The sequence below is a fragment of the Plectropomus leopardus genome, chromosome 24 (assembly GCF_026936395.1).
Source record: "Plectropomus leopardus strain MGB_pleo_1.0 chromosome 24, ASM2693639v1, whole genome shotgun sequence".
NCBI lineage: Eukaryota > Metazoa > Chordata > Actinopteri > Perciformes > Serranidae > Plectropomus > Plectropomus leopardus.
In genome coordinates this window covers 16,818,745-16,845,653 of record NC_142199.1, presented here as the reverse complement: position 1 = coordinate 16,845,653, position 26,909 = coordinate 16,818,745, and the positions used below count along the sequence as shown (strand labels likewise).

The window sequence follows — 26,909 nt, the reverse complement described above, 5'->3', positions numbered from 1 at the left end:
TTTACTGCTGAATACTTTTTCACAGTCCGGCTCTCTTCTGTTAAAGATGTGAGTGTTTCAAACTTCACTGGAGAGCGATGAGTCCAGAGGCATATACTGTTTATCATCGAGCAGATTTTATACCCGAAACCTATTGAAGAAATCAGGCATGCTCTCACACACATAACTTCCAGACTTAATCGTATTTTTCCCAATGCTTATTTATTTTTTTAAATAATGGACATTTGGCATGAAAAATACTGCACGTGTAGTCAGTAACCATGAACCAAACAAGACTGTTTCTTATTAACTATATCATACAGGAGATACAGAGAAAGCAAAACCTCACAAACAACAATAAACTCACATTTAAAACCTCTCACAGACGTGAGAGTGTGGTCCTGTTTCAACTAACAGACAATTACACATTTTTAGAATATTACAATGTAGCACAAGCAGGCACCAGATGTGGCAAAATGTAAAAAGAATCAGCAGACCTGGAGACTGCTTTGGTAAACATTTATCGCATGTAGACGCACAAACACAAACAGATTCACCATCAGGGAAGGATTTCCAATGCTAATAAGAGCTAAATATACGATTTCGTCACCTCCTCTCCGCGCCTGCTCCTCACCCCGGCATTTCTCAGTTTGTTTACTTGTATTTTTTTCCTAGAAGTTGAGACTTTAACTTACATGTTAACACTTAAGCTGCTCCCTCAGAAGGTGTTGAGAAGTGAGAGAACAGCTCTTCCTGTAACTCAGCGTTTGAGAAGGAAGAAGAGAAAGCTACCACAGATACATTTTCTCTTTTTACAAGAACCCTGTAAGGCTGAGTAAAACATGAACATGACAGATGAGAACGGGTTCTTTGACAATTCACATCAACTGCTGTTCTCAGGTGCAGAACCTTTAGGCCAAAACAGAAATATGTCATTCTGTGCCCGAGGTGACACTACAAAAATCACTTTTTGCGATTATGAATTATTCTGCAGAAGAACAAAATAAGAAAAAAAATCTGGCTGTGGCACATTTTACTGGCAGCCGTCCCCCCCAGGAAGCCATTATAAATAATTGAGAAACAACTTCTAATTTACTTATGAGTGCTTTGTCAGTGTTTGCAACTGTCTGAAAATCTGCAATCTTCCAGCGCTCAACTTTTCAGGAATTAAGAAATGTAGCATTTTAAAGTAAGCATTTTATGAGGCAAAAGCATGAAAATCCTCCAAATTGAGGTTAACTAAGAGCCAAATCATAATGAGCAGCAAATGACATGTCCATGTATCATCATGAATAGGAGGAGGTTACTATTTCACTGTCAAAAAGTGATATTTATTAAATGCGACACTGCAGTTTTTATTTTGTGCTGTCACTTCTTTTGTGTCCCCAGATGGTCAAAAAATTGTTTTATATGTTGTGTGCGGAAGAAGCAAATGAGGTTTGCTGTTTTCCTCCTTGTGTGCCGCCTGCAGCACCTAATGGGATTCTTGTTGAGAGAGGTAGAGATAAGAGAGGAACCGACTGTGCGCTCGGTCCCATGCCTCGGTCTCATTTCAGTTTCAATTTGCATCAGGCATTGTTTTGGGGACAGGGTAAGAATTAGATTTCTCACCTCTGGAGGGGCATTTTTACCTTGTTTTTAGGAGTCTGTAAACTTACTGTGTTATGGTAAAAATCAATTATTTCGGTCACTGACTGTTTGTTTCGGGGGGCATTCACGCTCACCGAAGAGAGACTTGCAGAATTAGACGAGACTTCTGATACCACTAAACTGCTAAATGTGAAGCTGCAGCAAGCAACTCGTTAGCTTGAGTTCTAGCAGCGAGAAACAGCAAGGGAACTTAAGGGTAACTTCACCCTTTTGCGGAGATGCCGTTTTGGAGAACGCTGCAGTGCACAGTTGAACATGTCAGCTCGTGCTCTGAGTGCTCCTTCATGCATACGTTGCTAATCATTTTATTTGATGCATGGCAAGTATGCATACAGAATATATTATTACACGTTACAATTTGTTTATTTGGTCTCACACAGATGTACCTGGAAACTGGCTTGGCATATGGACATTGATAGTAGAATACAGACACCCCGCCAAATCTGAGTAGTTTTTTATCCCTCCAAAGCCGGAGACATTATGTTTTCACATTGCTCGTAGATACATCTGTACGTACATTCACCTGGACTCAGTGATGAGCTGGTTAGATTTTATTGGTCACAGGTCAAAGGTGAAGGTCTCTGTGACCTCACCTGTTTCATTCTGTGAACACAATATCTCAAGAAAACCTTGAGGGAATTTTGTCAAATTTGGCACAAATGTTTGCTTGGACTCAAGGTTGAACTGATTAGATTTTGGTGGTCAAACGTCAAGTTGATTTTGCATTCCTCTCATTCTTGTAAAAGCGATATCTAAAGCCAACCTTGGGGCAGTTTCCTCAAATTGGCACAAATGTACGAGTGGACTCTAAAAAGGAATAATTGCAATCTGGTGGTCAAGGGTCAAGGTCACAGTGACCTCATAAAACATGTTTTTGGCCATAACGCAAGAACCTTGGGTGCCCACCTTGAAACTTGGGAAGATGTGTGTGAAGCATCCATGTTTTCACAGACATGGATGTAAACTGTAAGTGCAACTTGACTGGTTTGCAGAGGCATACAACAGTGTGGCGGTATATCAAGATGTTGTTGGATATAATTTGATCCATCTGAATGACATTATATTTTAGCACTATTTAGTTGTACATATTTTCCAGTATAACGTAATGATTTTCAATGCAAGAATTTAGCAACAGTCAGGTAAAGGTCATTTGAAAATCTACAGGAAAGTCCTGTCCAGGTTTCAGCTATGCCAGCAAAAAACTGCAGTGTATCTTTATAAATCAATAATCACAACAACAACAAATCTCCGTTTGAAGTTACAGTTAGGTGTGAGGTCTCCTGTTGGTTTTATGTTTGGATTAAGGCAAAAATTAGGTTACTAAACATTTTAGGTTTTGCTTTCTTATCCTAAAAGTGCAGAGACCATGGATATTAAAAAAAGAACTGGATACAGCATAGGAGGCAGGGCTCCTGTCATTCTTATAAAAGTTGTCAAGTGGCGCATAAAGCAATAAAAGTTTGACTTCCCTGGCGTAAAACTACCTGGATGTTCTGTAAGATTGGACCCGCAGAGCACGCGCACGAGAGACTTTCAGCAACCAGTGCAGTCCTCTACTAACTTGGATAAGGATAAAAGGGATCAAGAGAAAAGGTGGCTCTCTGATTTTTTTCTGTTGTGCGCAGTTGTCAGCAGAGACAGACAGTGAACATGATGTTTTGATAACTATATTTACTCCATACCAACTTTCACTGCAGTTTTAACATATTTCTCTGCCACAAACATGAAAAAAATACAAATAATTCTGTTTTACTCAAATGTTCCTATTTCCGTTTCAAAATAAAAGCCCTCTGGCAACGTTTCTGTCCATAGAATCCCTGCAGGCAGCCCTGCAGAGGTGTTGCAGCAACAATGCTGCCAGTAAAAACACTGCAATTGTGCAAGATGCAACAGTTTGGCGAGGTTACGGGCACGCGCTGCTCACGCATGCAGTGTGCTCCAGGCGTAATATTTCCTGTATTGGGGAAATGAATTATACACTTTGTACTTTAGGTGTGCTTGTAAAACTTGACTGTAAAAGTACAGATATAAGAAAGTAGCAGTTCTAAAACTGGCAGTTTTGCTGATTTTAATAATGGATACCTACACCTGCTGGCCTACTGAGCCGCACTGAAAAACAGATTCAGCAAAAAAACATACCTTTTCAATGGAAAATCTCTGCTTCTCTGGGAGGCTTTTGTCGTAACTTTTTGTGAGCAAGGTTACCCAGAAGTTTTTTCACGGTTCATTCATAATGCACATGACCAGAGACCAGAGATTTATTTTGTAAAGTTGTACATCTACAGGCTTTGAAATACAAAACAACACCAACTCTGGATTAAGAGGCTTATCTTCATTATTCCTACTCAGCTATGGTAATTTAACATGCTTACTATACTATAGGCTCCAGTTCCATAATGTAACAAAACATGCACAGACAGTGAAATAAATCCAGACTAAATCCACAAGGTTCTCCATTGCACCAACTGCTGGCAAAGATATGGAAATCACTCATTGTCTCCTGCTTTAATTACAAAAGCACACACAGTGTGAAGGCCGCCAGACGAGGTGTTTACAAGTCGGGCTCTGCTGGGGATTTTTGTATGCCAATTGTCTGTCTGCAAGGCGAACTCGCTTCCACCTTTGCCACTGCCTATAAACTGCTCTCGGACAGCGCTTGTGCCTGCAAATCTCAGCTGTCACCCACACTCAATTGCCATTCATGTATTCGTACGCCTCCGCACTGAAAAGGATAAAAGGGAGGGTGGTGGGTGGGTGGGTGCGGGGCTGCAGGGACAGGCAGTGCTAGGCGATGGGAGGACATGAAAAAGAGGACCAAACTTGAAAGTGATAGGAAATGACAGAACTAAGCTGTCAATGTACACTGCATGTAGGACAAAAGTATTACATCACACTGTTTAACACGAATCCAGACATCTCTGTACTGCAGAGGCCAACTGATACAATCCAGTGTCTACTTTATATCTTAATGAAGTGCTAAATAAGTCACCGTAACACTATCATGTCCATATTTTTGGCAGAATTGACTGAATTTATGAATGAAGTCATGAATATTTTTCATGGGAATTTGGAATTTCTTTGAGGACATTATGTATCGGCTGCAGACTGTAGTCGTATTTAGTGTACAGACGTGTGTGGTATCCTCTCATTTCACTCTCAGCATGAATTTCAATAAATTATTCTTTGTAAGTTTTGCCTGCCATTTGCCACTTCTGCTTTTATCGTCACCTAATTTCTATAACTTCTGGTAAAATCCCGGTGAAAAAGAATCTCATGAGTATCTAGCTCCAGTATTGTGCGCATTTAAGACAAGATAGGCACATGTTGTTAGGAATGATATGATCTGATTGTTGAAAAATAGGTGCGTAAAAGGTCCTGACGGTGAAACACCAACAGGATAATAGTATCAATGAGGGAGGGAGAGAGAGCGAGTCCATTAGATGCTCCATGCAATATCAGTTGCAAAAGCAATCTATTGCAAAATGCCTTGTGCATGATCTGAGCTGTCGCAAATACCTCTTTTCTCAAAGGGAACAAATTCTAGCAAGAAGCCCGTAATCATGATATTTAGGGAAACAGTGGTACACTGATGTAGCATGCTCTTACTAACTAGCTAACTTAATATTAGCTCTTTGCGGCTAAAAGTTGCAGATTGATTGATGGGGTGGATGTCATGGTAGTATTTGTTGAGATTGGTTGATATTAGCTTAGGTAAGCGCATGACACATTTTGTTTTACAAGAAGAAAAGATATTTGGATTTTGAAATAAGAATACGAAATTGATTTCCTGAAAAATGTAAATAATATATAATTATAATAATAAAATTGTTAAATAGGCACACAATATGGCCAGGAAATTGATCTGAAAAGGTTAAAAAGGCATTTTTCATTTCATCTGGAATTTAACATTACTGACTTATTAACATTTTCTCCATATTGTAGTGCCCTTTGAGCTCCATTTTTCTGAATGAAAGATGCTGTTTAAATCAAATTTGTTCTAACCATTATTAATGAGTTGAAGGGCTCAGATGTGGTGCGTCAGCAGAGCCGTTTGTCTTTAGTCTTACAAAGGCAAAGCCATGAGATTTGCACTGCAGGAGAGGAGAGGGTCCCTGAGAAACACCTTGTTAGTCTGAGCCTGGAGAAGGGGTCTTTGTACTTAGGTAATGCTCAGAGTAATTGGCAGCACTGCAGCAGAAGGCAGAGAGAGTGCATAAAAGACACAACAGAGATAATTGAGCAGAAAAGGTGAGTTTGACTGAGGCAGTTTTTCTGTGCCTTTTGTAGCAGGGGCAAGCTGGAGCAGCTAGCAGGTGCGAGCCGCCTTTTATGGATGGACTGACTGCACTTTCTCTAATAATTCACATCCTGATGTTAATGCGTGCATCAGTATTCAACATGCATTTGTAGCAGTGGCAACAGGAGATCTAAGTTCCATGACTGAGCCTGTTTGATACCAGTTTGTTATGCTGCGAGTGGACCAACACAGGAAAATTGCCTCATTGAAAACACCAGGCTCTCTCATTTATGCCTGCCAAGAAATAAGAGTAAATTACAGTCTTCAGATGTTTATCGTCAAGACGTTTATGTAAAGGTGCACCTGCCTTATCAGCCTGAATCACAGAGCAATGCTTCAAAAGAGAAAGCATCCTGTTATTGATTGGAAGCCGACGAAATCGCCTGAATGGACGTGTTTTGGTGTTTGAATATTTGCAGAAAAATATGCTTTACCCACAAGAAGTGATGTAACACATCTCAATAAGAGCAAAACACTAAGTCGGAGCTAACGCTTTTTCAGAAAAAGCTGTACTAACTCTTCCCTTTGAAACCTTTTTCGTGTAAATAAAAATATTATTTTCTGTTTAAATATTTCAGAAATTAGGGACCCAATTGTTTGCAAAGTTGCCCTTCGGCAGAATAATTCAGATAACTGAGAGAGATGCCCTGAATCAATGAAGATGAAACCACATGAAACACAAAAGGAGCAGAAATCCATACTGATTCATTACTGAGGTAATGAGTCCTCATTGTTCAACAGTATGTCTCTGTCAAAAAATTACCTTTGGCACAGTTAGAACACAAAGACAGTATTTACAAGTACACAGGATCCATATTTTTGACGTAGTTTATCACTAAAATGTCTCTCCACCAGTAAACAAACTACCATGACAAACAAAGCCACACAAAGAGCACAGGCACTTGATGTTCTCTTCAGATGCAACAAAGCGGATGCTGCCAATTAAACAGAAGAAAAAGAATGTCACCAAGCTGAAACGGCGTTTTGCCCGCCCCACATTCTGCAACCATGCACACAGAATTTGAAGGAGACCTTTTAAAAAAGGCCTCATAAATGAGGGCAGGGATTACTCAGCTCATGACTCATAGCATATTAAGATGAAGGGTGAAAAACGAGATTGAAAAAAGCAGATGGTGCACGCAGCAACCGCTGCCCCGACAGCCACTGATGTGACCACCCAGCCCTCCTCCCGGCTCAGCAGGTGCCGGTGGTGCTGACGGTGGTGTAGCTGAACTTGGACATGGACGTGGCCATCGACGTGGCCATGGAGGTGGCAGTGATGCCGTCCTCTCCTCCCTCCTTCCTCTTGCACCACCAGCAACAGAACCGGTTGCGGCAGCAGCAGGCGAAGGTGGACAGCAGGGCCTTACGGAAGCGTGTGTTCATGAAGCAGTAAATGATGGGGTTGACGCACGCCGAGGTGTAGGACAACAGGTGGATGAAGGAGATGGGCGCTCCTGAGAGGGCTTTGGAGGCTGACTTCATGTCAAAGGCCCTCCAGGTGTTGGCTGAGTACAAGGGCATCCAGCAGATGAAGAAGAGCGCTACGATCACCATCAGCATGCGGATGACTCTCCTCTTGGCCTGCAGCTTGGCCTCTGAGGTGTTGCTGCGGGCGCGCTCAGTTTTGGCCTGGACAGCACCAGACGAGGCAGAGAGGGTGGGGAGCTCCACGGCAGAGGAGGGTTTTTTAGACACCTGGATGTAGCAACCATCGTCGTCATCATTGGACCCTGCGACAGTTCTTCCAACACCGTTCTTCTGGCCTGTGGAGTGTCGGAAAGTTTAAATTTGGTGGTTCAAACAATGACCAATATGCATCAGAGGAACGGCTACAGTAGAAGAAATACAACACTATGTTTAGAAATTGATTAACAGTTTCTACAGAAAGGCTATTTCAGATTTGAGATCGTCACAACCTTGATGAATCACACACAAGACTCCATGGAAACTGGTTCTCCTGATGCACACAGCAACTAGCAGTTATATTCACCCGAAAGGGACCATACTTCGGGTGTGTCTGACAGAGCTATCCTTCTCTGTCAGAAAAAGCAGCCGCAAAGCCACGGAGATATTTGAAACGTGTGAAAACAACTAGGGTTGGTATGAGGACAACTGAGAAGTGTATTTTTAGGTGTAACAGGTGCAGAACCTGTAGGAAGCCACAAAATATGTCATACTCTGCTTTAGGCAAAACAAGCAAATCTTCACAGTTATGCTGTTTGCCTTGCATAACATTAAAATGCTAAAAAATACATTCAAACAGGTATATTGTAATTGGAATTTAATTGTGTTATTACTGGCAGTTGGCCTGTTTTACCAGCCTTTTGATAACACCTGCTGTAGCTGCTGTCTAATATAACTCCCATGCTGATCTAAAAAAAAAAAAAAGTGGAATGAATGTTTTTAGCCACAGTATGATTTAAATCACTGTGAACAACAGCCTGTTGAAGTTTGGATTGAATTTCTGACAGATCTCACCGGTGGTCTCTCTGCTCTGGCCCAGCTCAAACTGAATGCCTCGGTAGAGCTCTCTGGAGATCAGACCGTAGGCTACAATCATCACCACTCCTGGGATGAAGAACAGAGTGAAGAGCAGGAGCACATACCTGAAAAATAGCCGTAGTGGAAAAACAAAAACAACACACAGAAAGGATAAGGAGTTGAATCATAACGTCAGTCATCCACAAAAACCATACAAACCTTACACAATATCTCACTACTGGCTGAAAAACTGCATTTGTTGGAGGTGTGCTGGAGGCCCTGCAGATGGTTGACCCATCCAACAGCACTCTTTATACTTGTGGTGTCTGGCAAAAGGCACTGCAGCATCCCAGCTCTGGTGCTTCTCCCTGCAGGCTGCTCAGCTCCCTGTGGTTTAACCTTCCTCTGCACTTGCTGTACCTACTGTTTTTATTTACCATTCAGGGTATTTTTGCTGATGCATTTCTACAAACTTTATATTGAAATACTTTCTGCAAATGCCGTCATGGTGTTTTGACATCGTCAGTCTCATGATGGACAGTTTTATTTAAAGAATCCAAATAGGTGCAGCAGAGTCAGAGATATCATTGTTTTTTACTCAACACATGCCCTGTCAAGAGGCAATCTCAGGGGCTGAAACTTTAAGTGGATGCTTGTGCCAAGTTCGATGAAACTTCCTCAAGGTGTTCTTGAGATATCATCTTCTCAAGAATAAGACGAATGCAAGGTCACAGTGACCGTGCCCTTTGACGTTTGACTGCCTAAATCTAATAGTTTCATTGTTGAGTCCAAGTAACTGTTTGCCAAATTTGAAGAACTGCGCTCAAGGCATTCTTGAGATATGATTTTCACAAAGATGGGAAAACCTGATGGACAGACAATCTGAAAACATAATGCCTCCAGCAACGGCTAATGACAGAGTTTGTCTTTAAAGCTTGTTTTTTCATTCAGGATCACTGTACAATTTTTATATGACTTTTCATATAACTCACCTGTTAAATAATATTAAGGCTTAGAGTTACGCGTAATTAAAATCATGTCTGTTTTGAGTGACCGGTTGATGCTGTCCATTGACAAGCGACAACAGCGCTAAGGTAACTTAGCTACATTTTGGTGACCTAAAAAGCCATGCTCAGTGTTTGGTTGTACTAAAAGACCATTTGAGGAGTTGAATATTCAGGTTTTTCTTGTAAGCACAGGTTGTGTTTATGGTTATAGGCCTGTTTATGCGAGCAATAGTAAGCATTAGCATTATCACTGTTCACCATTGCTGTAAATTCCCTTAGCTAACCAAGCTAGCAGCTAGTGTTAGGGTTAAGGTTGTCCAAATACGTTCACTTTTGGCTCCAAAAATCCAAAGTGGCAACTCAAACTCAAGGCTTCATCACAGGAGTCCACAAACCAATGGGTGACATCATGGTAGCCCGTTCATTATTTTGTACAGTCTATGGTCGAAACCTGAGGCATGGAGTTATAGAGCACAAAAAAGTGTTTATCCTGGAGAATTAAATTGATTAATTTAGCAAAATACACTGCACTCAAACATGGCATGCTCTCAAATTCATGTCTTCCCCACAGAAGAAAATTATTAGTTCTCAATAGTTTGCAGAGTGAGGCCAGTCAGACCAGTTGGACTAGATAGCTGCTGCACGTCTGACATTTCAAAACAGTACTTTCTTTAAATACTATAGCCATCCTGTTTACTTGAGGGGAGGCTTTCAACAAGACCTTCCCAAGCTGTCCTGTTGACATATTGATAGTTTACACAATAACACAGTGCATATTGATATGTATGATAGTAACAACTGGGTCTCATAGGAATACAGCACAGCGTACTATGGGCAGCACACATCAACACAAAGACTGTTTTTCCAGGAGGCATTTTGCAAATTACACTTTGCCAAATAAACATTATTAAATATGCTGTAATATGACAATTGTAAGACATTTTATGCTGCTCCAGGCTGTGTACGCGGCTGTTTTCTGATCAGAAATGTTTAGTTTTTCTGGCACAGAAAGAAAAACGATCAGGGCTCTCTCGAGTGCCTGGATTGATGGCATCTCAAAGAAAAGTAGTGACTGAGTAAAGTGCAAAGAAACTGATGAAAACATTGACTTAAGGGAATTTTTCAACAAAATTCAAAGGGCTGGAAGCATCTGTCAGTATCTAACTGCAGACAACATATTCTATAAAACACTTTGTAGCTTTAAATATAAATGCAGTAAAGTACAATGAATGTGTTACATAAAAAATCTCTGGAGATTATGAAGTATAGACTCTTTATCAGTGAATCAGATGAATAAAACCATAAAATGAAATGAAGTGAACCGAGGGGAGAAGCGCAATTATAGTAAAGAGAAAACTAGAACGGGTAAGTCATGAATAAATCAGATAAAGAAGGCGTACAGGTGTCACTTTGATCTTAATAAATCTTTACCATCTGCAGCCACATCTCCCTTTTGATTCGTCATAATCACAAAACGCTCCTCTCAACCGCCGATGTCTGCGGTGCACATCTGTCAGCACATGAAAGTGTCAGCAGATAGGAAAAGGCCACGTTTCATTCATTCTCTGATATTGTAATGTCTTCCTGGACAACCCTCTGAACTGCGCACAGCCCCTCTCTTTCACTTCTCACTTTAGAAAAAGGCTTCAGTCAAAGCCTCTCATCAGCGGGCTGTTTGATACTGCGGAAAATCTGCCGGACAAAAGCTGTCAGGAAGTGAACACGTAGGAGCCCGGGAACACCAAAAAAATAGAGTTGATATCTGCTCTTGTTTAGGCCTCAAGGGGGAAACCCAGATGGATGACATGATGAATTTTCATATGCAGCTCCCTCTGTTGACTGTCCACTGAAAAAAACGGAAAAAACACCTAAGAGCTTAACAGCTATTGAATGGATTGCCATGACTTCTCCTCCAGCACCAATATCAAGTCCAAATTTAAGTTTGTCCAATACTTCGATTTATTACCCAATACCTGCAAAACTAATGAAACTCTCAGCAGACTCAGATGTACGTTGTGTTTAGTCATAATAAGTAAATGATAGCAACAGTCTAAACTAAGATGGTTAACAGTAAACCTACTTAACACCAGCATGTTAGCATTGTTATTCCGAGCATGTTGGCATGCCGGCATTGATATTTCGCATAAAGCAGCAGTCTTAGGTTTGAAATTCTGCAGAAGAGGGCAAATCCTCTGCTGTTTTTAGAGAATCTGGAGGAGCACCAAAAGAGAAGGAAGAAGACACTTTTTGTTATTACTTTCACAAAAAAAGCAAAACAATTTTATACCTGTGGGTAGATAGATGTGTCAGATAGACCACAGACCAACAATTGCAGAGCAAAGAACTCCCAAAAACTGTCCAAAAAACTTGCAGTTCTCAGAGATTTATTGGAAACGTTTTGGTAGAGAGTTATTTGAGAGAGTTGAGCTATTTTTCAAGACGATAGAAGAGGCTGGATTACCCATGTGGACCAATCAGAGTGTTGTCAAAAATATAGGTATATCAATACATATTGACTGTGAATATTTGAAATGGTTTTAATATGCATTTTCTGCAGAATGGATACACAGTTATGCCAGATGTACTTTCTCGCTCTCTATTATTATAATGTTTACTAAAGTCACTCTGTTTTCCCTGCAGCTTACAAAAAAGAAGTCTTTTTTTTCCCCTTAATGTCATTTTTTTCCCATGTAGTATCAAAAATGATATTGTATATTGATATTTCACATCACCCAGAAATCAAGCATCACATAGTCTAATGCCACCATTGCCCCCTTCCTTAAATATGTAGACAATCATATAAAATGCACATTTTGCATAGCTTACAATGCACATAGTTAAAATGGAGAAAAGCTACCAATCTGAGATAAACATTGTCAGAACATTGACCAATATTTTCAGTATCTAATTAAAATATGATTGGAGCTTGAAAAACTGTGTCTTAGAATCTGTCCCTAGACATGAAAATAGAGAACTTGTGATTGGAGAAAAATTACAAAATATGAGCAATAAAATTACAGCAAAAAAAAAAATTTAAATAAAAGGGTTCTTTTAAGATAAGTCTAACATAGTATGTAAGAGAAATTACAAAAAATGTAGAGGATATTTTACTGTTTTGTTTTTTAAGTTCTAAATAGAGAATGGAAAAACAATTAATTGTATTGTTTCTTCACATTAAGACGTATTTTCAGGGTCTGTAAAAGGGAAAGATCAAAAAAAGGTGACTTTTTCAATGCTGCAAAACATTAACAGGAGAAATGTCATGTTTTGCATACATTACTTGATCGGTCCACTTGGGTCATCCAACCTGTTTAAGATCCTCTCTCCGTCTTTGTGCTGAAACCTTGTTCCCAATTCATCTCTTACAGTCGCAAATGTTTAAGACAGTGTGCATGACTTTTTTGTTTATAATTATCTCCACCTAATCTACTTATAAGAAGAAATGAAAATAGTAACTGGTTTTCTCCGGTCTTGTTAAATATCTTTATTATCTTGTGAGATTTGCCTCTGCAACTAAGATTACTCATCCCTCTGGAGTACCTTTCCAGCAAAGATTTTTTTCATATAAACTCCAGTCTGCGTAAAATTGTCAATGCACACCATGCATGACAGTAATTATAAAAATTGAAAATCATTTGTCTTTGACTTGACAAAATTGCTTCATTAACCACTTTATGGCTCTTTTATGTGTCTTGAAATCATTTGCCTATCATCTCAGACTAAACATGGATGCTTCAGTGACTCCATGCACTGCTTCATTAGGTGCAAAAAAAAAAAAAAGGTGCCATTTTCATGGAGCGCAAGCTAGATGGAAAAAGGTGTTATCTCCTTCAATCTTAGTTTTAACCCTTAACCCGGGGGTAATTTAAAAGGCGTTCATGATGGGTGAAGATGAAACTGTGAATTAAAACTCGAAAGGTCTGCATACCTAGCGACACATCTGGACTTTTGACATCTGAGCCTTGACTTTCTTACTCGTCCCTCTCCTCCTCACCGAGCAGACTAATTAACTGGTCTCCCACTGCCTCGTCTTTCCCCGAGAAGCTTTACAGTTTGATGGACAGTCAGAGAGTGTTCGACCACAAAAGGCTGTCAAGTAGGGAGATGTACAAGGTTATGCTATGTTCAGCCGCTTCTTCATTTTAATTGCACCATCCTGCAGGATCCTAGATTGTGTATGGACAGATCTCTGAAAATCCCTAAGTAGTATATCCCAAGATGTTTTCACATACAGTATATTGTCTATGGCTGCGTATCAGTCTACTTGGGGTGCTTTTTACCCGGCATGTATTGGTCCTCAGAGGGCATGTGGACAGATGTACGACTTTCCTGACGCGGAACAATCCAGAGTGTAGTAGCTATAATCACTGGAGAGAAGCAGTCATTTATAAAAGATGGCAAAATGGCAACATGCATCCTTACACCACCAATACTGAAGGCAGACACATAATGTTTATCCAATAATGTCTCTACTTTCTGCCCAAGCCTCTCTGTTCATTGGTACGACCCCTTCAAAGATACAAGACATTTTCATATCATGCTGTCACCAATTATGCCTGAAAAGGAGCTGCCTGGTCAACTTTTTCATCTCGAAAATCTGTCTCCCACTTAATGATTAGACTCATTTCTCAGACATCACCTCTGTAATCACCTCTACAGCTTCAGCCCAGAAAGTCAAGCTCAAAACGACAAGCTTTTACTATAAGAACCATCTCTTCATCATCAGAAGTTATCCCTTACATATTTCTGCCCGGATAGATAGAGAGAAAATGCACCAAAGGTCCAGTCAAAACAAAATCTATTTATTGTAACAGGCTCACCATAATCACTGGATTTGCTTTTGAGGCCAAAATAAATCTGCAGGAATCTTTTGCATCGACGTTTAACGTTGGTTAACCTTGACACGCAAATTCTAGCTATTGTTGCTAATTTGGTGTGTTGCACCATCTGCTTTTATCTAATCTCCTCCGCCGGCAAAAAAAAAATGGCTTCATCTGTGTTTTCAGACTGTGTGACACTGGATTTCAAACAGGGGCACACCATCAGGAGAGGCAAATCGGGCAACAGTTTAGGATTCCCCCTCTTTGACACCAAATCCTCTGCCGTCGTCTTGTCGGTCAAGCCTTATTACTCTTGTTACGATAAATGAAATCTGACTCCTGCTTCTCTGTGCTGCAATTCTGCATCTGCTGAATAACATAGATAGTTTCACTTTATACAGGGTACCTGCAAGGTCTTAAAAGTCTTTAATTCATGAGTCTTGAATTTTGTGTACAAAGGACTTTATTGTTTATCTTGTCCTTTCACAATAATGTTGCTCGTTATGCGTCCTGCTGTGTTTTGGATGTTATTATCACACTGTCCCTGATGGTTGGTGTTTTTTCTCCGGTGCTCTGCACACACACCGTCATCCCCGGCTCTCTGCTCTGTAGGCTGAGGCGGCGTTGTTGGCAGCACAGCATTGAGTTCTCCTCCATACAAGACAATAACCTTCTATTTTTAGAGTCATAAAATGCACCCCCATTAATATATGTATGTGTAGGATATTGCTACAGGCATCGCTTTAATCTTGTGGCATCCTGTCTGCTTGACAGCAGGAGTTTTATTCACTTGTGTCTGTGACCCCGGTGTTTTACCGTCCAGGGAACAAGCATTTTCTTCCCTTGATAATGCTTCATTTTAATGATATGATTGTGCCAATGATCAATGGTGCATTCATACATCTGGATGATGTCTTACTGTACAGCGCGTGTGTGTGTGTGTGTGTGTGTGTGTGTGTGTGTGTGTGTGTGTGTGTGTGTGTGTGTGTGTGTGTGTGTGTGTGTGTGTGTGTGTGTGTGTGTGTGTGTGTGTGTGTGTGTGTTGAAAAGAGACTGTAACTGGTAATCGCCATTTTCCGAACATAAATATCATATATATCACGCAAGACAACAAGATCTTGTTTTGTTCATAGTCTTAAGTATCAGATTCTGTTTAGGCCTTCTTGATACTAGAGGGCTTCGGTACTCTCCATGCTCAACTCCAGAGGTGACATTTGTGAAGACACGAACACTTCACAAGCTGCAGTTCCTGCTCCTGATCTACTTCTTCCTACCTCTGTTTCTTATTATTGAGTTAGCTTCAGTTGAGATAAGATGTTATGTGATGAAAAAGTGATATCTGATTTTTTATTGACTTGATTATCACTGATTAAGAAGGGTTAGGATTCCTAAATGTGATAAATGCACAGCTTTATCCTTTAATTTTATGAGAGCACAGTCACACACTTTGCAAAGCTATTGTGTATTAAATATTTTTGTTGTTTCTTTTAAAATAGCAGCTTTTGTTGTGACCAGAAGGCACTATGTGAGGCCATAGGGAACAGTTGGGACTCTCAATACAACAAGTGAATATCTTTTATATGTTATCAGAGTACAAACTCATGCCCCACAAAGCTATGGAAATCACATATGAATAAGAGTATTGATACATTTTCTCTTTAATTCAAGTATTTGGTAAATAATTATTTCTAGGGCTGAAAATTGACACAGATTATGCATTATATCGTTCACACTTTTGCCAATACGGCCTTGAAGTTGGACTTAAATTTCATCATAGGTGGTATTAAAAAGGTTTTTAAAAAGTCTTAAATGTAACTTTGAGAACCTTGGGGTACCTTGTTTATGGTTGTAGCATCTGTCATCTGATTAAGTATTGATTTTTCAAAAAGCAAAGAGATGGTGGGGTGGTGGGCAAGTGATGTAATCTTGCTAGCTGGTTGGCCTGTCAGGCAGTAATTTACAAGCTACAGTGGCTCCCGAATTACAGTTTCTCACCAAATAGCCCTGCGAATAGTCCCTGTGTCACAACTCTCCTTTAACTGCCTTAAAGTGAGTGTTGGCAGCTGTTGCTTGAGTTGAATTCCTGCAGTCCTGGAACATGAATAGATAACTGCATGGAAGCCAGAGAACCATCAGCGGTGTCAAAATTTGTTAAGATCCACATCTTTTGCAGAACTGAAAAGAGTTCAACGTAATTAATAACTAACACACACTACGATGCAAACATTGTTTCAATTTACTCTGACAACAGTCGAGGAACTGACAGTCAAATTTGAGAAATTTGAGCAATATCACCAAAATGACCAAGTTCACTTGCAGTTTATTTTCAAACTCTGAGCAATCAGTGGAAAGTGGTCTGATTACACAGCTCAAAAAATGAGGCGACATCCCGCTTCATAATTCTTATGAAAATTCCACAATGACACTGCATGTAAATCAGACAGTGTCCACACATTATGAACCAAAGCGAAGCAGACTGCATTCAACTCAATAAGTGTCTATTCATCTTCACTCACTCATTTCTGTTGAGTTTATGGAGGCACATCCTCTTAATTATTGGCATGTAATATTCAAAAGGTTTTCACAGCCTTCGTCCATTAGAAATTGCAAGAGTTTTTTTTTAATTTCTTTTGTCAAAATCAGATCAGAGAAAGGTTTGATGAGCCCATCACCACTTACCAGGTCTGCTCAGCCTCTCCGCTGGGCCAGTCCAGACGACACATGTGGCCAACAGTACCGTTGGCCTTGGGGAAAGACTTGAGGACACTGAACACGGGGTAGGGCACCATGATTAGCAGTGACACCACCCAGGTGGCGGCAATGACACGATAGGCATGGGATCGTGTCTGCCACGCACGTGACTTCAGCGGGTTACAGATGGCGCTGTATCTCTCGATGGCAATGGCCACAAGGCTGAAGGTGGAGATGCTGACAGAGATCCCTGCAGGAAAGAAAGGAAAGGCAAAGAGCTGGTCTGTTAGTCAATTCAGCACTTTTGTCCCAATATCTCAGCACTGGAAAATATGCTTATACACTTTCTTCCAGATTAGATGAGAAGATTAATACTTTCAAGTTCATCTGCAAAATGTTAAGCAAAAGCCACAAGACTTAAAGACTGAAAGCACAGGAAGCAGCTAGCTGTGCGCCATCCAAAAGTAATAAATTCTGTCAACCAGCACCTAAAAGGTCACTTATTAACCCTTTGGAGACTCCTTTCACAAACAATAAAACCTCTGAAACCTAAGGGTCAGATTTCTTTCCAAAAAAAAAAAAAGAGAGCAACTTGGCAAGAAATGTCCCACAAAAAATCGTAAAAGGTGTCAAGAAAATGATATGAAAATTATCTAGGGCCATTATTAGATATGTTGTTTTTTTTTTAAAGAAAAGGGAAAAAATTCTAGAAAACTTGATTTATTATTCTACTAAAATTATATAATTTATATCATGTTACAGTAAAAAGAAAAAAATAATAATTCTTGAGCATTTTCTTTAGGTTGTCTTTCCTGAAGCTCTTTCAAGGTTGTCCTTTTTTATTTATTTATTTTCAGCTCATTTTATTTTAAATTAATATTATTATCATTATTATTATAATTAGTAGTAGTAGTAGTAGTACGTTATTTCTTTTTTTTATATATATATATAAATTCTTTTCAAATTTTTGGGCCATGTCTTGTCAGGTTGCTAGTTGCGCTCGCAGTTTTTTTTTTTCTGTAAAGAAATCAGGCCAATTTGCTCAGGTTTCAAAGGGTGAAAGGAGCTCTTGTAGAGAGTCTTAGCAGGGATTGTCTGCACACGGCTCTCACCATGGAGGTGGTTGAGCCTGCAGCTAGCAGCTAATAGTGCTAACCATTAACTGTGTTAACAGTGCAAACCAGGCCCTCCGGAAGTACACTGTGCTTTGAAGCCAGTTTTTGTAGTGGCCAAAAAGTGGTACTGCTATTTCTGGGCTCCGTCACACGATGCCATTGGGTGATGCAATCATCCTCACCAGTACCAAGCATGAAAACATGCACTAATAAGCTGCTGAAACATGAACACAGTAGCACCTTTTAAAATATACAGTTTAAACTGTGTCAGCTGACAGCACAAAATACAGCAGCTGCAATTACAAAGACAGTGAGAGGCTTCAACACACCCTTACAACGCATGGACCTCCCTGTTCACTTTTGGTGCCATTAAATCCATTAGACAAATAAAGCCCAAACACCTCCATTATCACGGCTGTGTCGATCAGACTAAAAGGCTGCGACACATTTCCACTTAAGAGTCAAAGTAGTTTTTAGAACATAATCCATTCTCTCTCAGTGCACTTTCTCAGCAGTTTCTCAATTGGGTTCAACAAGGGTTAAATTCCTGCAGAGACAATCCAAGGCCGAGCTGTATTTGCATGTATGAATATGCATAATCGGCAGAGGGGGAGGAAGCCCAGTCACTGCATGGTTTGTGTTCTGAGGGTGAGAAGGGGTGAGACAAATAGCAATAATAAACCCATACCTGCGTTCCTCCAGCAGCCCCTCAGGGACATATTCACTACACTGATCCTCTGTTGCTACGAGAAGCAACAACATATTAATCCCCATCGGTTGTTCCTTCACAACAGGAGAACATATCCTGTCTAAACCATAGAGTTACATTATCATTCAAGGGAGGAAGTCATCATGCGCTCTCCTATAAGCACGCTAGAATTCAATCTACAGCAGCCATATTAAGTATTTGAGTAGCGGACTGTGTTATGGCTTGGTTGAAAGAAATTTATCTTCTCTGATCAGCCGTTGGCCACGGTTTCCCTTCTCCTGCAAACCACTGGCAAAATCTTTTTCAGCGTGATAAAGCTTTGTTATCAGAAGCTAAAAGATTAAAGATTCAGTGTTGTCAGCCACAAAATTTGTAACTTAGAGAAGAAAGAAGCGCAAGGATATTTGGTGTGGGATTTGATTTGGAGTCTGATAGAGGCAAGAGAATGGTTTTATCATAAAGGAAAAAAAAGGAGCTGAATTGTAGTGATTCTTCAGAACAAAGAGAAACATCATCATCACGAGAAGACGTCTGAATGCCTTTTATGCTTCGAGAGCAGTCAGAGAGGCTCTGTTGTGCATTATTAAAAGCATTTCATCTTTTCACAAGAAGGGTAATGTTTTTGATTGCTGCTACACGGACATGAAACCTGACAGGATACTACATCAAGCTAAAGCCACTGGGTTTATTGGCTTAGAGCAGGGGGTCAAATCTGTGAGGCACAACTCCCCGAGGGAGGCGTGAGGCAAAGATACAGCGTGAGATGAAAGAGACAGGTGCGTGTTATGTTCTAAAAACACACAGAGTTAGATGATGTAGTTTGGTCCCTGTTCATCAACACTTGTAGATATTGCTGTCTCTCTGTTTACAGTTTGTATGCATCTTCTGAATCAGACATATTACAGTGTATTTTTAGATTCAGTGTGACTAATACTTACTAAGGATATCATCTCCATGGCAAAGAAATCACCATAAACCCACTCATAGCACAAAAATCATAGAAGAAAAGTTGATTTCTTTAGGACTTGGCTAAGAATGATAATGTTTTCTTCACTATCAGAGAAAGTTGACTGAACATCCATGGGTACACTGCAAACAGGAACTGCTAATAGCAAATTCTTCATTGTAAAAAATGTCATATGCTCAAGTCTTTCACAACCCAACTCATAGAATCCAAAGCAATTACATATTTTGTGTTTATATCCCCAACTTAGAGATAAAACTCCCGCACACTGTCTGACTTGCAAAAATCATTACTTTAACACAATGTTTCAGGATTTTCAGTTTTTCCCCCACATGCAGTCAGAGGGCATAAATACCAAACATCAATTTATGTAAGAATTATCAATATTATATTTCAGAAAGTCATAAGTAAAAAGGTTAAACACACTAGATAGTGACAATCATAAACATATCAAGTGTTTATATGAAACAGATCACTTCTTAAATGCATAAATAAATGCACTATTTTGTAAGGTTATATCCCCCTCCCCTATCATCACAGTTCTTCTAACAACAATGAACCTCTTGGGGAGACAGTGTTGCAGATGTTGCAGTGTTGCAAACACAGAGTACAGACAGAACGCCGTATACTTACCTAATAGAGCCCAATAAAGTTGGCTAACCAATATATCTGTATCGGCCAGTGTTTTGTTCAATATGCACAATATGAAAGGTTCATTTTTAACTGAACATACAGCTGAAAAAGTAATTTCGAATGACATTTACTGTTTCTGTGCACTGGTCATTTTTGATTAGAGAGTTTATCGTAAAACTGTAAAATATTCTGCCTTCGTTACATATCTTTGTCACATTTGTCACATTATCTAAGGGATGACTGCATTGCATAGTTGTAGGGCTGTGCTCCTTGAAAGTTGACTAAGATTGCTTCAAGTTTTGGGTTTTTTTTTTTTGTTTTTTTGCAAGTCAGTGTGCTGTGCAGTGAACTTCTGTGGACATTTTGTTCCCCAGAGTTTGGCAAATGCCTTTCACTTCTTCTGCTTTCTACTATTGCATACGGTTTTCTCTGTGGTCAACCGAAGCTCAAACATGATCAGTCAATACTACTCAAACAACAGACGGAAACCATAATGCTCGCGATACAAAAATTTTGTACTGTTGCCTACAGATTCTGCACACGTGCAGATAACTCTTTATAGAGATAAGTGTCCCCAAAACTAGGCCACGGGTGTCTACCAAATGGAAGTTATGTAACTAAGATATATTTTTGTGCTCAGAAATCAAAAAGTGCATGGTTCCACCTGTGATCATAGCACTAGTGTTACAGTTTCTGTTTTTGTCAAAGAGCCTTCACTGTCTTTTGGCTTATGATGAGAAGCCTCCCTGCATGTTTCATGACACATTCCTGATTAACTGTCGACCCCTGCACACTACCGGTCAGCTAAAATAGCCAACTCTAGCTCCGGCTAAGCAGAAGGAGGTGGGTGGCACAGTCAACACATGCAGATCTTAACAGTGGACCGGCACTGTAAGAGTCTCGCACAATAAGTCTCTCACACCCACACAACTCTTTCAAGTGCTAAGCACAGACACAGAGTACGACCAAATCACACACGAGGGGTTTTTCTTTTGTTGACGCTCGAAGGCGGTCATGCCCAGCCACGGCGGCAGCTTACACTGACTGTGAAAATGTGGAACACAGAGAGGTGGGAATTTTAGTCTTTTTCTCAAAAGGAACAATAAAAATAATGAGTAGAAGATGAAAAAGCAGGAGCATTGTTTCTTTAACGCTTTGGTAAAGTGCTTTACAAAGCAAAGAGACACATCGCAGGATTAGAACACAAAGGGAATACAAAGAGAGCAGTAAAAACAATTGTAGGTACAGTGCAGATAAAATTATAAAAGAAACTCTGTTCAAGAGCTTTGTGGAGGAAGAAGTTATGAAAGGCTGTTTGATATTTTTGGGAAATATGCTTATTTGCTTTTTTTTTCAGAGGGTTGGACAAGAGGATCAATAGTAAATTCATGTGTCTCCAGTAAATATAAAGTTAAAGCCATGAGACTGTTATCTTAACGGGATGAAACGCTTAGCTCCGCTCTTTCCAAAGTACCAAAAACCTGCCTACCAGCAAATCTCCAGTTCAGACCAAAGATTTGCGACAAGAAGAAATTGTGACAAGACAAACCTGTGACAAACGGACGAAACCATTTTAGAACTGTTGAATACATAGGTTAAAGCTGGAAATAAGAACTCAGTTGTTGCTATGGAGACAATACACTGGGTTTGTTCGTAACACTAATCCGATGCTCTACGCTGACATTAGAGAGCTGTTGTTGGAGGGAACAGAGCATTCTGTTTTTACATATGCTTTGTCAGTGGATTTTTTCATCCACCAGCCTCCTTTGGCGAGCAAGTCAGAAGACTAATTTCGGACACTTTGGTTTAGCTCCACCCTCGCATCCAAAAGTCTGAGATGACAACGTTCATCATGCCAAACTCGAGGCTTCATACAGGAGCCCATAATCCAGTTGAAGGTGTCACGGTGGCTATGTCCATTATTTTTATAATCTGTGTCATCAACATGATATATTTTTATGACACTTTATCACCAACCAGCATTAAAACTGCATGAGGAGTCAGGCTATATTACCATCTTATACGGCCAAGCAATATAAAGTATCATTAGTTCATTTTGTCATGAGTATATATTCCTGTGCAGTTCTTCAGTGCATGGATACATGAGGATGAGCTGCTCAGCCTACAGAGCGCCATTACAGGGTGAAGCCTGTGTGAAATAGAGCCACCGGTCATTTAATGAGTGATGTTTTCAGACCCTACACTTATAAAGACTGATAGCTGGGAGGTTGTGCACATTCATACTAAAAGGAAGTGCACTTCCAGGTGATGTATAGCACTGATACTCCAGTGATTTGAATTGATGACACGGTTTGAAGTACACAGACAGCTCAAAGACTAGTGTGCTTCGTGACAAGAGGGATTAGATTCTCAACCCTTTCGACATTTCAGTGCAGATCCACTTGACACTGTGTTTTATTGATGCTTTTACCAATGGTTTGGTCTTTAAAGAAGAGTTATGGAATAAAACATATCTTTCTGTTACAAAACGCACTTTAAAATAGGGCTGCACTTTTTAATTTTTTTTTTCTCAGTTAATCTAACGATAATTTTTTTTTATAAGTCGATTAATCTGACAACTAATTTATTGATTATTCTAAAGATTACTTTTATTATTATCAGTACTCGATAATAAAACAATTAATTTACCTAATACAAATAACTATCAAAAACTTTATTCAGTCATATTTTCTAAAAAAACAAAAAAACAAAAAACAATGATGACAGCAGTATATTAGTCTAATTTCCATGTCACTGCTGTGTTATGATATAATTATCATAATTATTATTATCAAAAACCTTATTTATCACATGCCTGATCAGAAAAACACTGGACTTTGAACTCAAAAGCATTGCTGTGACACATACATTAATCACAGTATATAGCTGCAGCTCTTTATTTTAACTGGAGAATCAGCTTTTCTCTAGTTCTTGACTTAAAACCTAAAATATTTATGGCTATGACATGGATTTATTTTTTTTATCACTGGAGTTATATGCAGTTTAGATAATCACTGGCAAATATTTTTGTATCAGTGTGGGACAAGAAAAATAACCGAAACAATTCACACACTGTAACAGAGGTCTGCAACATCAGCAGGTGTTATATCGAAGTGTTTTCCCCTGTCAAGTAGTGTTTCCCCTGCTTTGTCGTCATGGTTAGGGGTAAGGCTTTGGGTCAGGTTTGGGTGAAGGGGAAACACATTTCGACAATGCTGGTGCACGGCCGTTGCAGTAAACGGAAAATATAAAATGGCTGAAGAATAACATTAAGTGACGCGTGGTGTAACGTTAGCAGCAGTGCAGAAAGTTAAAGTGACCACTAAAAGACAGATGTTTTATGTGTTGATAAAACTAATATATAATGCTTGAGTGGGGAAAAAAGTCAACAGGACGATGCTGCCTTACTGCCGTCTTAACAACCGCTTTCTCTTCAGGTGTCCATGCAGAGCAGCTGTGCTCCTGTAAGGAGCCACTTCAGCCGCAGATGTGGGCTGCAGCTCGCTCTCCGGTAGAATCCATTCCTCGACTAGGTGCAGCATCATATAAGGCGATGTGCAGACGCACGTTTTGCCAATTGACATATTTCCGTAATCAATGATGTTTAATTGCGTCAATGAATCACCCTAGCCCTACTTTAAAATAGACTGCAGAAACTGTATTTAACTCACGCTCTCCCATGCATAAATACTGTATGTTCATTAAGTAACAGTGCATTAAGAAGATAAGTGAAACCCATAATGCTCACTTTTATTTTACACCTTCAAATACCAAGAAATGGAATGCAGTCGGTTGATTAATATAACTGCTCCTGATGCGCTCCACTGAGTGGACACTCTTCCATTATCTGCATGTCTCACGTATCTCCGTTAATGCTGCAGAAAGTCCATTCCAGTTGAATTTCCAGACAGCTGATCAAAGCTTCACTCCCTGACACTTGGCATTATCGAGTGGCTAATGTTGGATTCTGCTGTGATTCTGGACAAGGTGCAGCCAAGTTAATTACCAGCCAACTAACCGACTAAACGCTCACATTTGTCCCTGCGCTGTATCCTCTTTTCTCGGGATGAAGAAGCTCTAATCCTTTTTCTTGTTCATTAAACACGAGTCGGGCGAACACTTGCGGTACGCTTCTTGATAACTGGCTTTTAAGCGAGACTGTGAAGTTTGGAGTCGAGGGGTCTATGAGCACACCTGGGGTAAAAGATTTACATTCCTCTGCTGAAACTACGCCTGTTAATTCTCAGCTCACACCCATTTCTCCCACTTGAAAGTTGGCCGAAAGAAAACTAAAGGCATAGAAACTTTACAAATGGAATTAATGTGATCTAGGTGCCAGATGCGCTTGCAGCAAGTTCTGTAAAAGTTTGCTGGAAGCCACGAGAACCCAAATTAGAAAACATTATGCAAACTGCACCTCAGGGGGGGGAGCTGACAAACTGAGCTGGTAAGTAGGTTTGTAATTGCATCATATGACCAGCTACAAAAACACAAACGTGGATACATGAATATGATTGAAGACCGCACATGTACACAAACGCACACACCCGGAATATTACAACATCGATCTCATAACTGCCACTGAAGCAGTACGGGGGCCATGATTCACATGGTTATCGAGTGAGGAGCGGATAGATGGATGCATGGAGGACCGGGCGAGTCGAAGGATGGATGGCGTATTATATGTCTAATGGGCGTGCGCTAACAGATGAGTTTGCAAAGGGCAGATGAGTTTGCCGAGCAGGTTTGTCTCACGATCAATGGGCGCGGACAGTCACAATGATCCTGTGTATTGATTGGTTTTGGCTGATAGAAGGCCTTGCACATCGGAGGCTCAGTTCAAGGGGGATAGTTAATTGATATGAGTTTTCACATGCTGATATTAGCACATGAGCATGATATTTGTCACTATTTTCATGTCAATAAGCTCAATGATTCTGTGTTGCCTTTATAGGCAGCTCCGGACATGCTGTCTTGCTGCAGCTCACTTACTTGATTACTGGCATTTAGACTATAAACACCTATCTTTTTTTTGGCTTTTTCCCCTTTATTTGACAGAAGACTGTGCAGAATTGGGGGAAACAGAAAGGGGTTACAAAAATCCTATAGCCTTGATTTCACCAGCAGTGTGTCGATGACATTATGTCTGCAACACTGAGCAGTTCAGAAGCGGAGCGTCCTGCTGGCTGATACAACTTGCTGACATTGTGCTTATTTTGTCATTTTATCTTGATATTATGGTCATTTTCCCTTGATTTTTTGTGATTCTACCGTGGCTGGGTGGCTTACATTCATAAATGCTTTCCTTTTCTGTCTGTTTAAATTATGTCTATTGATGTTTTTTTACTCATGTTATTGTGCTGTAGCCTAAAGTCCAGCCATGAATGAAGTAGATCAAAACATTTTGGAAGAAAAAAACCCCACAAAGATCAACATCAGCCCTGTGGAATCACCAGCGCTGTCTAGAATGTCCACAGTAGGCTCTGGAGGCCGCGCCGAGGCTATAACGCAGTGTTGACGGACCTGGTGGAATTAAGCCATAGGACTGGAATTGTTTCGGTTAAAAAGGCGTGTGCTGAAATCACATGGCCAACAGGGCATTCTGGATGAAAAACGCTTCTGGTGATTCATAAGTAGTACACTCTAACAATCGCTGTTTTTTAAAGTCCACAAGCTAATTCACTTGTGTGTACGATAAAAAATAATAGCTTCTGGGACTTTAGGGGCTCCATAGCAGTGCTGCTTTATGACACTATACTGAATATCTTTGGGGTTTGGACAAAACAACAAATACAAATCTGAGGACGTCATCTTGGGCTTTGAGAAACACCAATTGCCTTTTTTTTTTTTTTTTTTTACCTTTTTCTGACATTTTGTAGACCAAACAACTGATCAGTTATTTGAGAAATAATCAACAGATTAATTGACAAATAAAATAATCATTAGTTGCAGCTCTGGTGTAAATTGAAAAACAAAAAAACAGTTGTGATGGTTGCTTGTCATCCCCTGCGCTGGCTTGTCAATAGCGCAGTATTGCAACATTGGTGTGATTGCATCAGCCCTGCTGATCAGACTGGTAGATAGATTGTGCAGACAAAAGGCCGACAAATGCAGGAAAAGAAACAGTCAGCTTTAGAAAACTTGTAAAACATCAACTGAAAAAGTAACTCCAGCATAACAAAAACATGTAACACACAGAGGGACCTGTGTGTAGGAAATGCCTACAAAAGTTGCATCATTAGTGAGACTATTCCAGCCAAGAGTCCAAGTCATACCAGCTCTAAATGAAGCTCCTTTACTGGTGGCAAATTCCTTCCTCTGGCTGACAGCCGGCCAACATCGCAGCTCTCTTGATCTAACTGACAGTTAGCAAGCTCACTAGTTCTAAGAACTTTTTTCTCCCTTCAGTAACTCGAGCTTGAGTGAAGTGGTGTACAGTCCTGAAACCAAAACACCAGCGGGGAGGAAACGGCCCAATACACAGAAAACAACTTCTCAAGGAGCTAGACATTAATTCTTTTCCCCACCCAAGTGCGGCTTATAGTTCAAAACCTGATTTA

The 26,909-nt window shown here is 40.1% G+C and overlaps 2 protein-coding genes across 3 annotated transcripts in view; one reads left to right on the top strand and one right to left on the bottom strand.

The window, feature by feature from the left end:
- Window positions 1–26,909, top strand: part of LOC121962673 (carboxypeptidase O) — a 99,584-nt gene that overhangs the window by 39,288 nt on the left and 33,387 nt on the right. The window lies entirely within an intron of this gene.
- Window positions 183–26,909, bottom strand: part of cckbra (cholecystokinin B receptor a) — a 44,380-nt gene continuing 17,653 nt past the window's right edge. The window contains exons 3-5 of the mRNA XM_042512915.2: window positions 16,917–17,178; window positions 8,408–8,535; window positions 183–7,692 (exon numbers count right to left, since the gene is read on the bottom strand). Coding sequence (XP_042368849.1) covers window positions 7,121–7,692; window positions 8,408–8,535; window positions 16,917–17,178 — 962 coding nt within the window. The 3' untranslated portion in view covers window positions 183–7,120. The remainder of the gene's footprint in view (window positions 7,693–8,407; window positions 8,536–16,916; window positions 17,179–26,909) is intronic.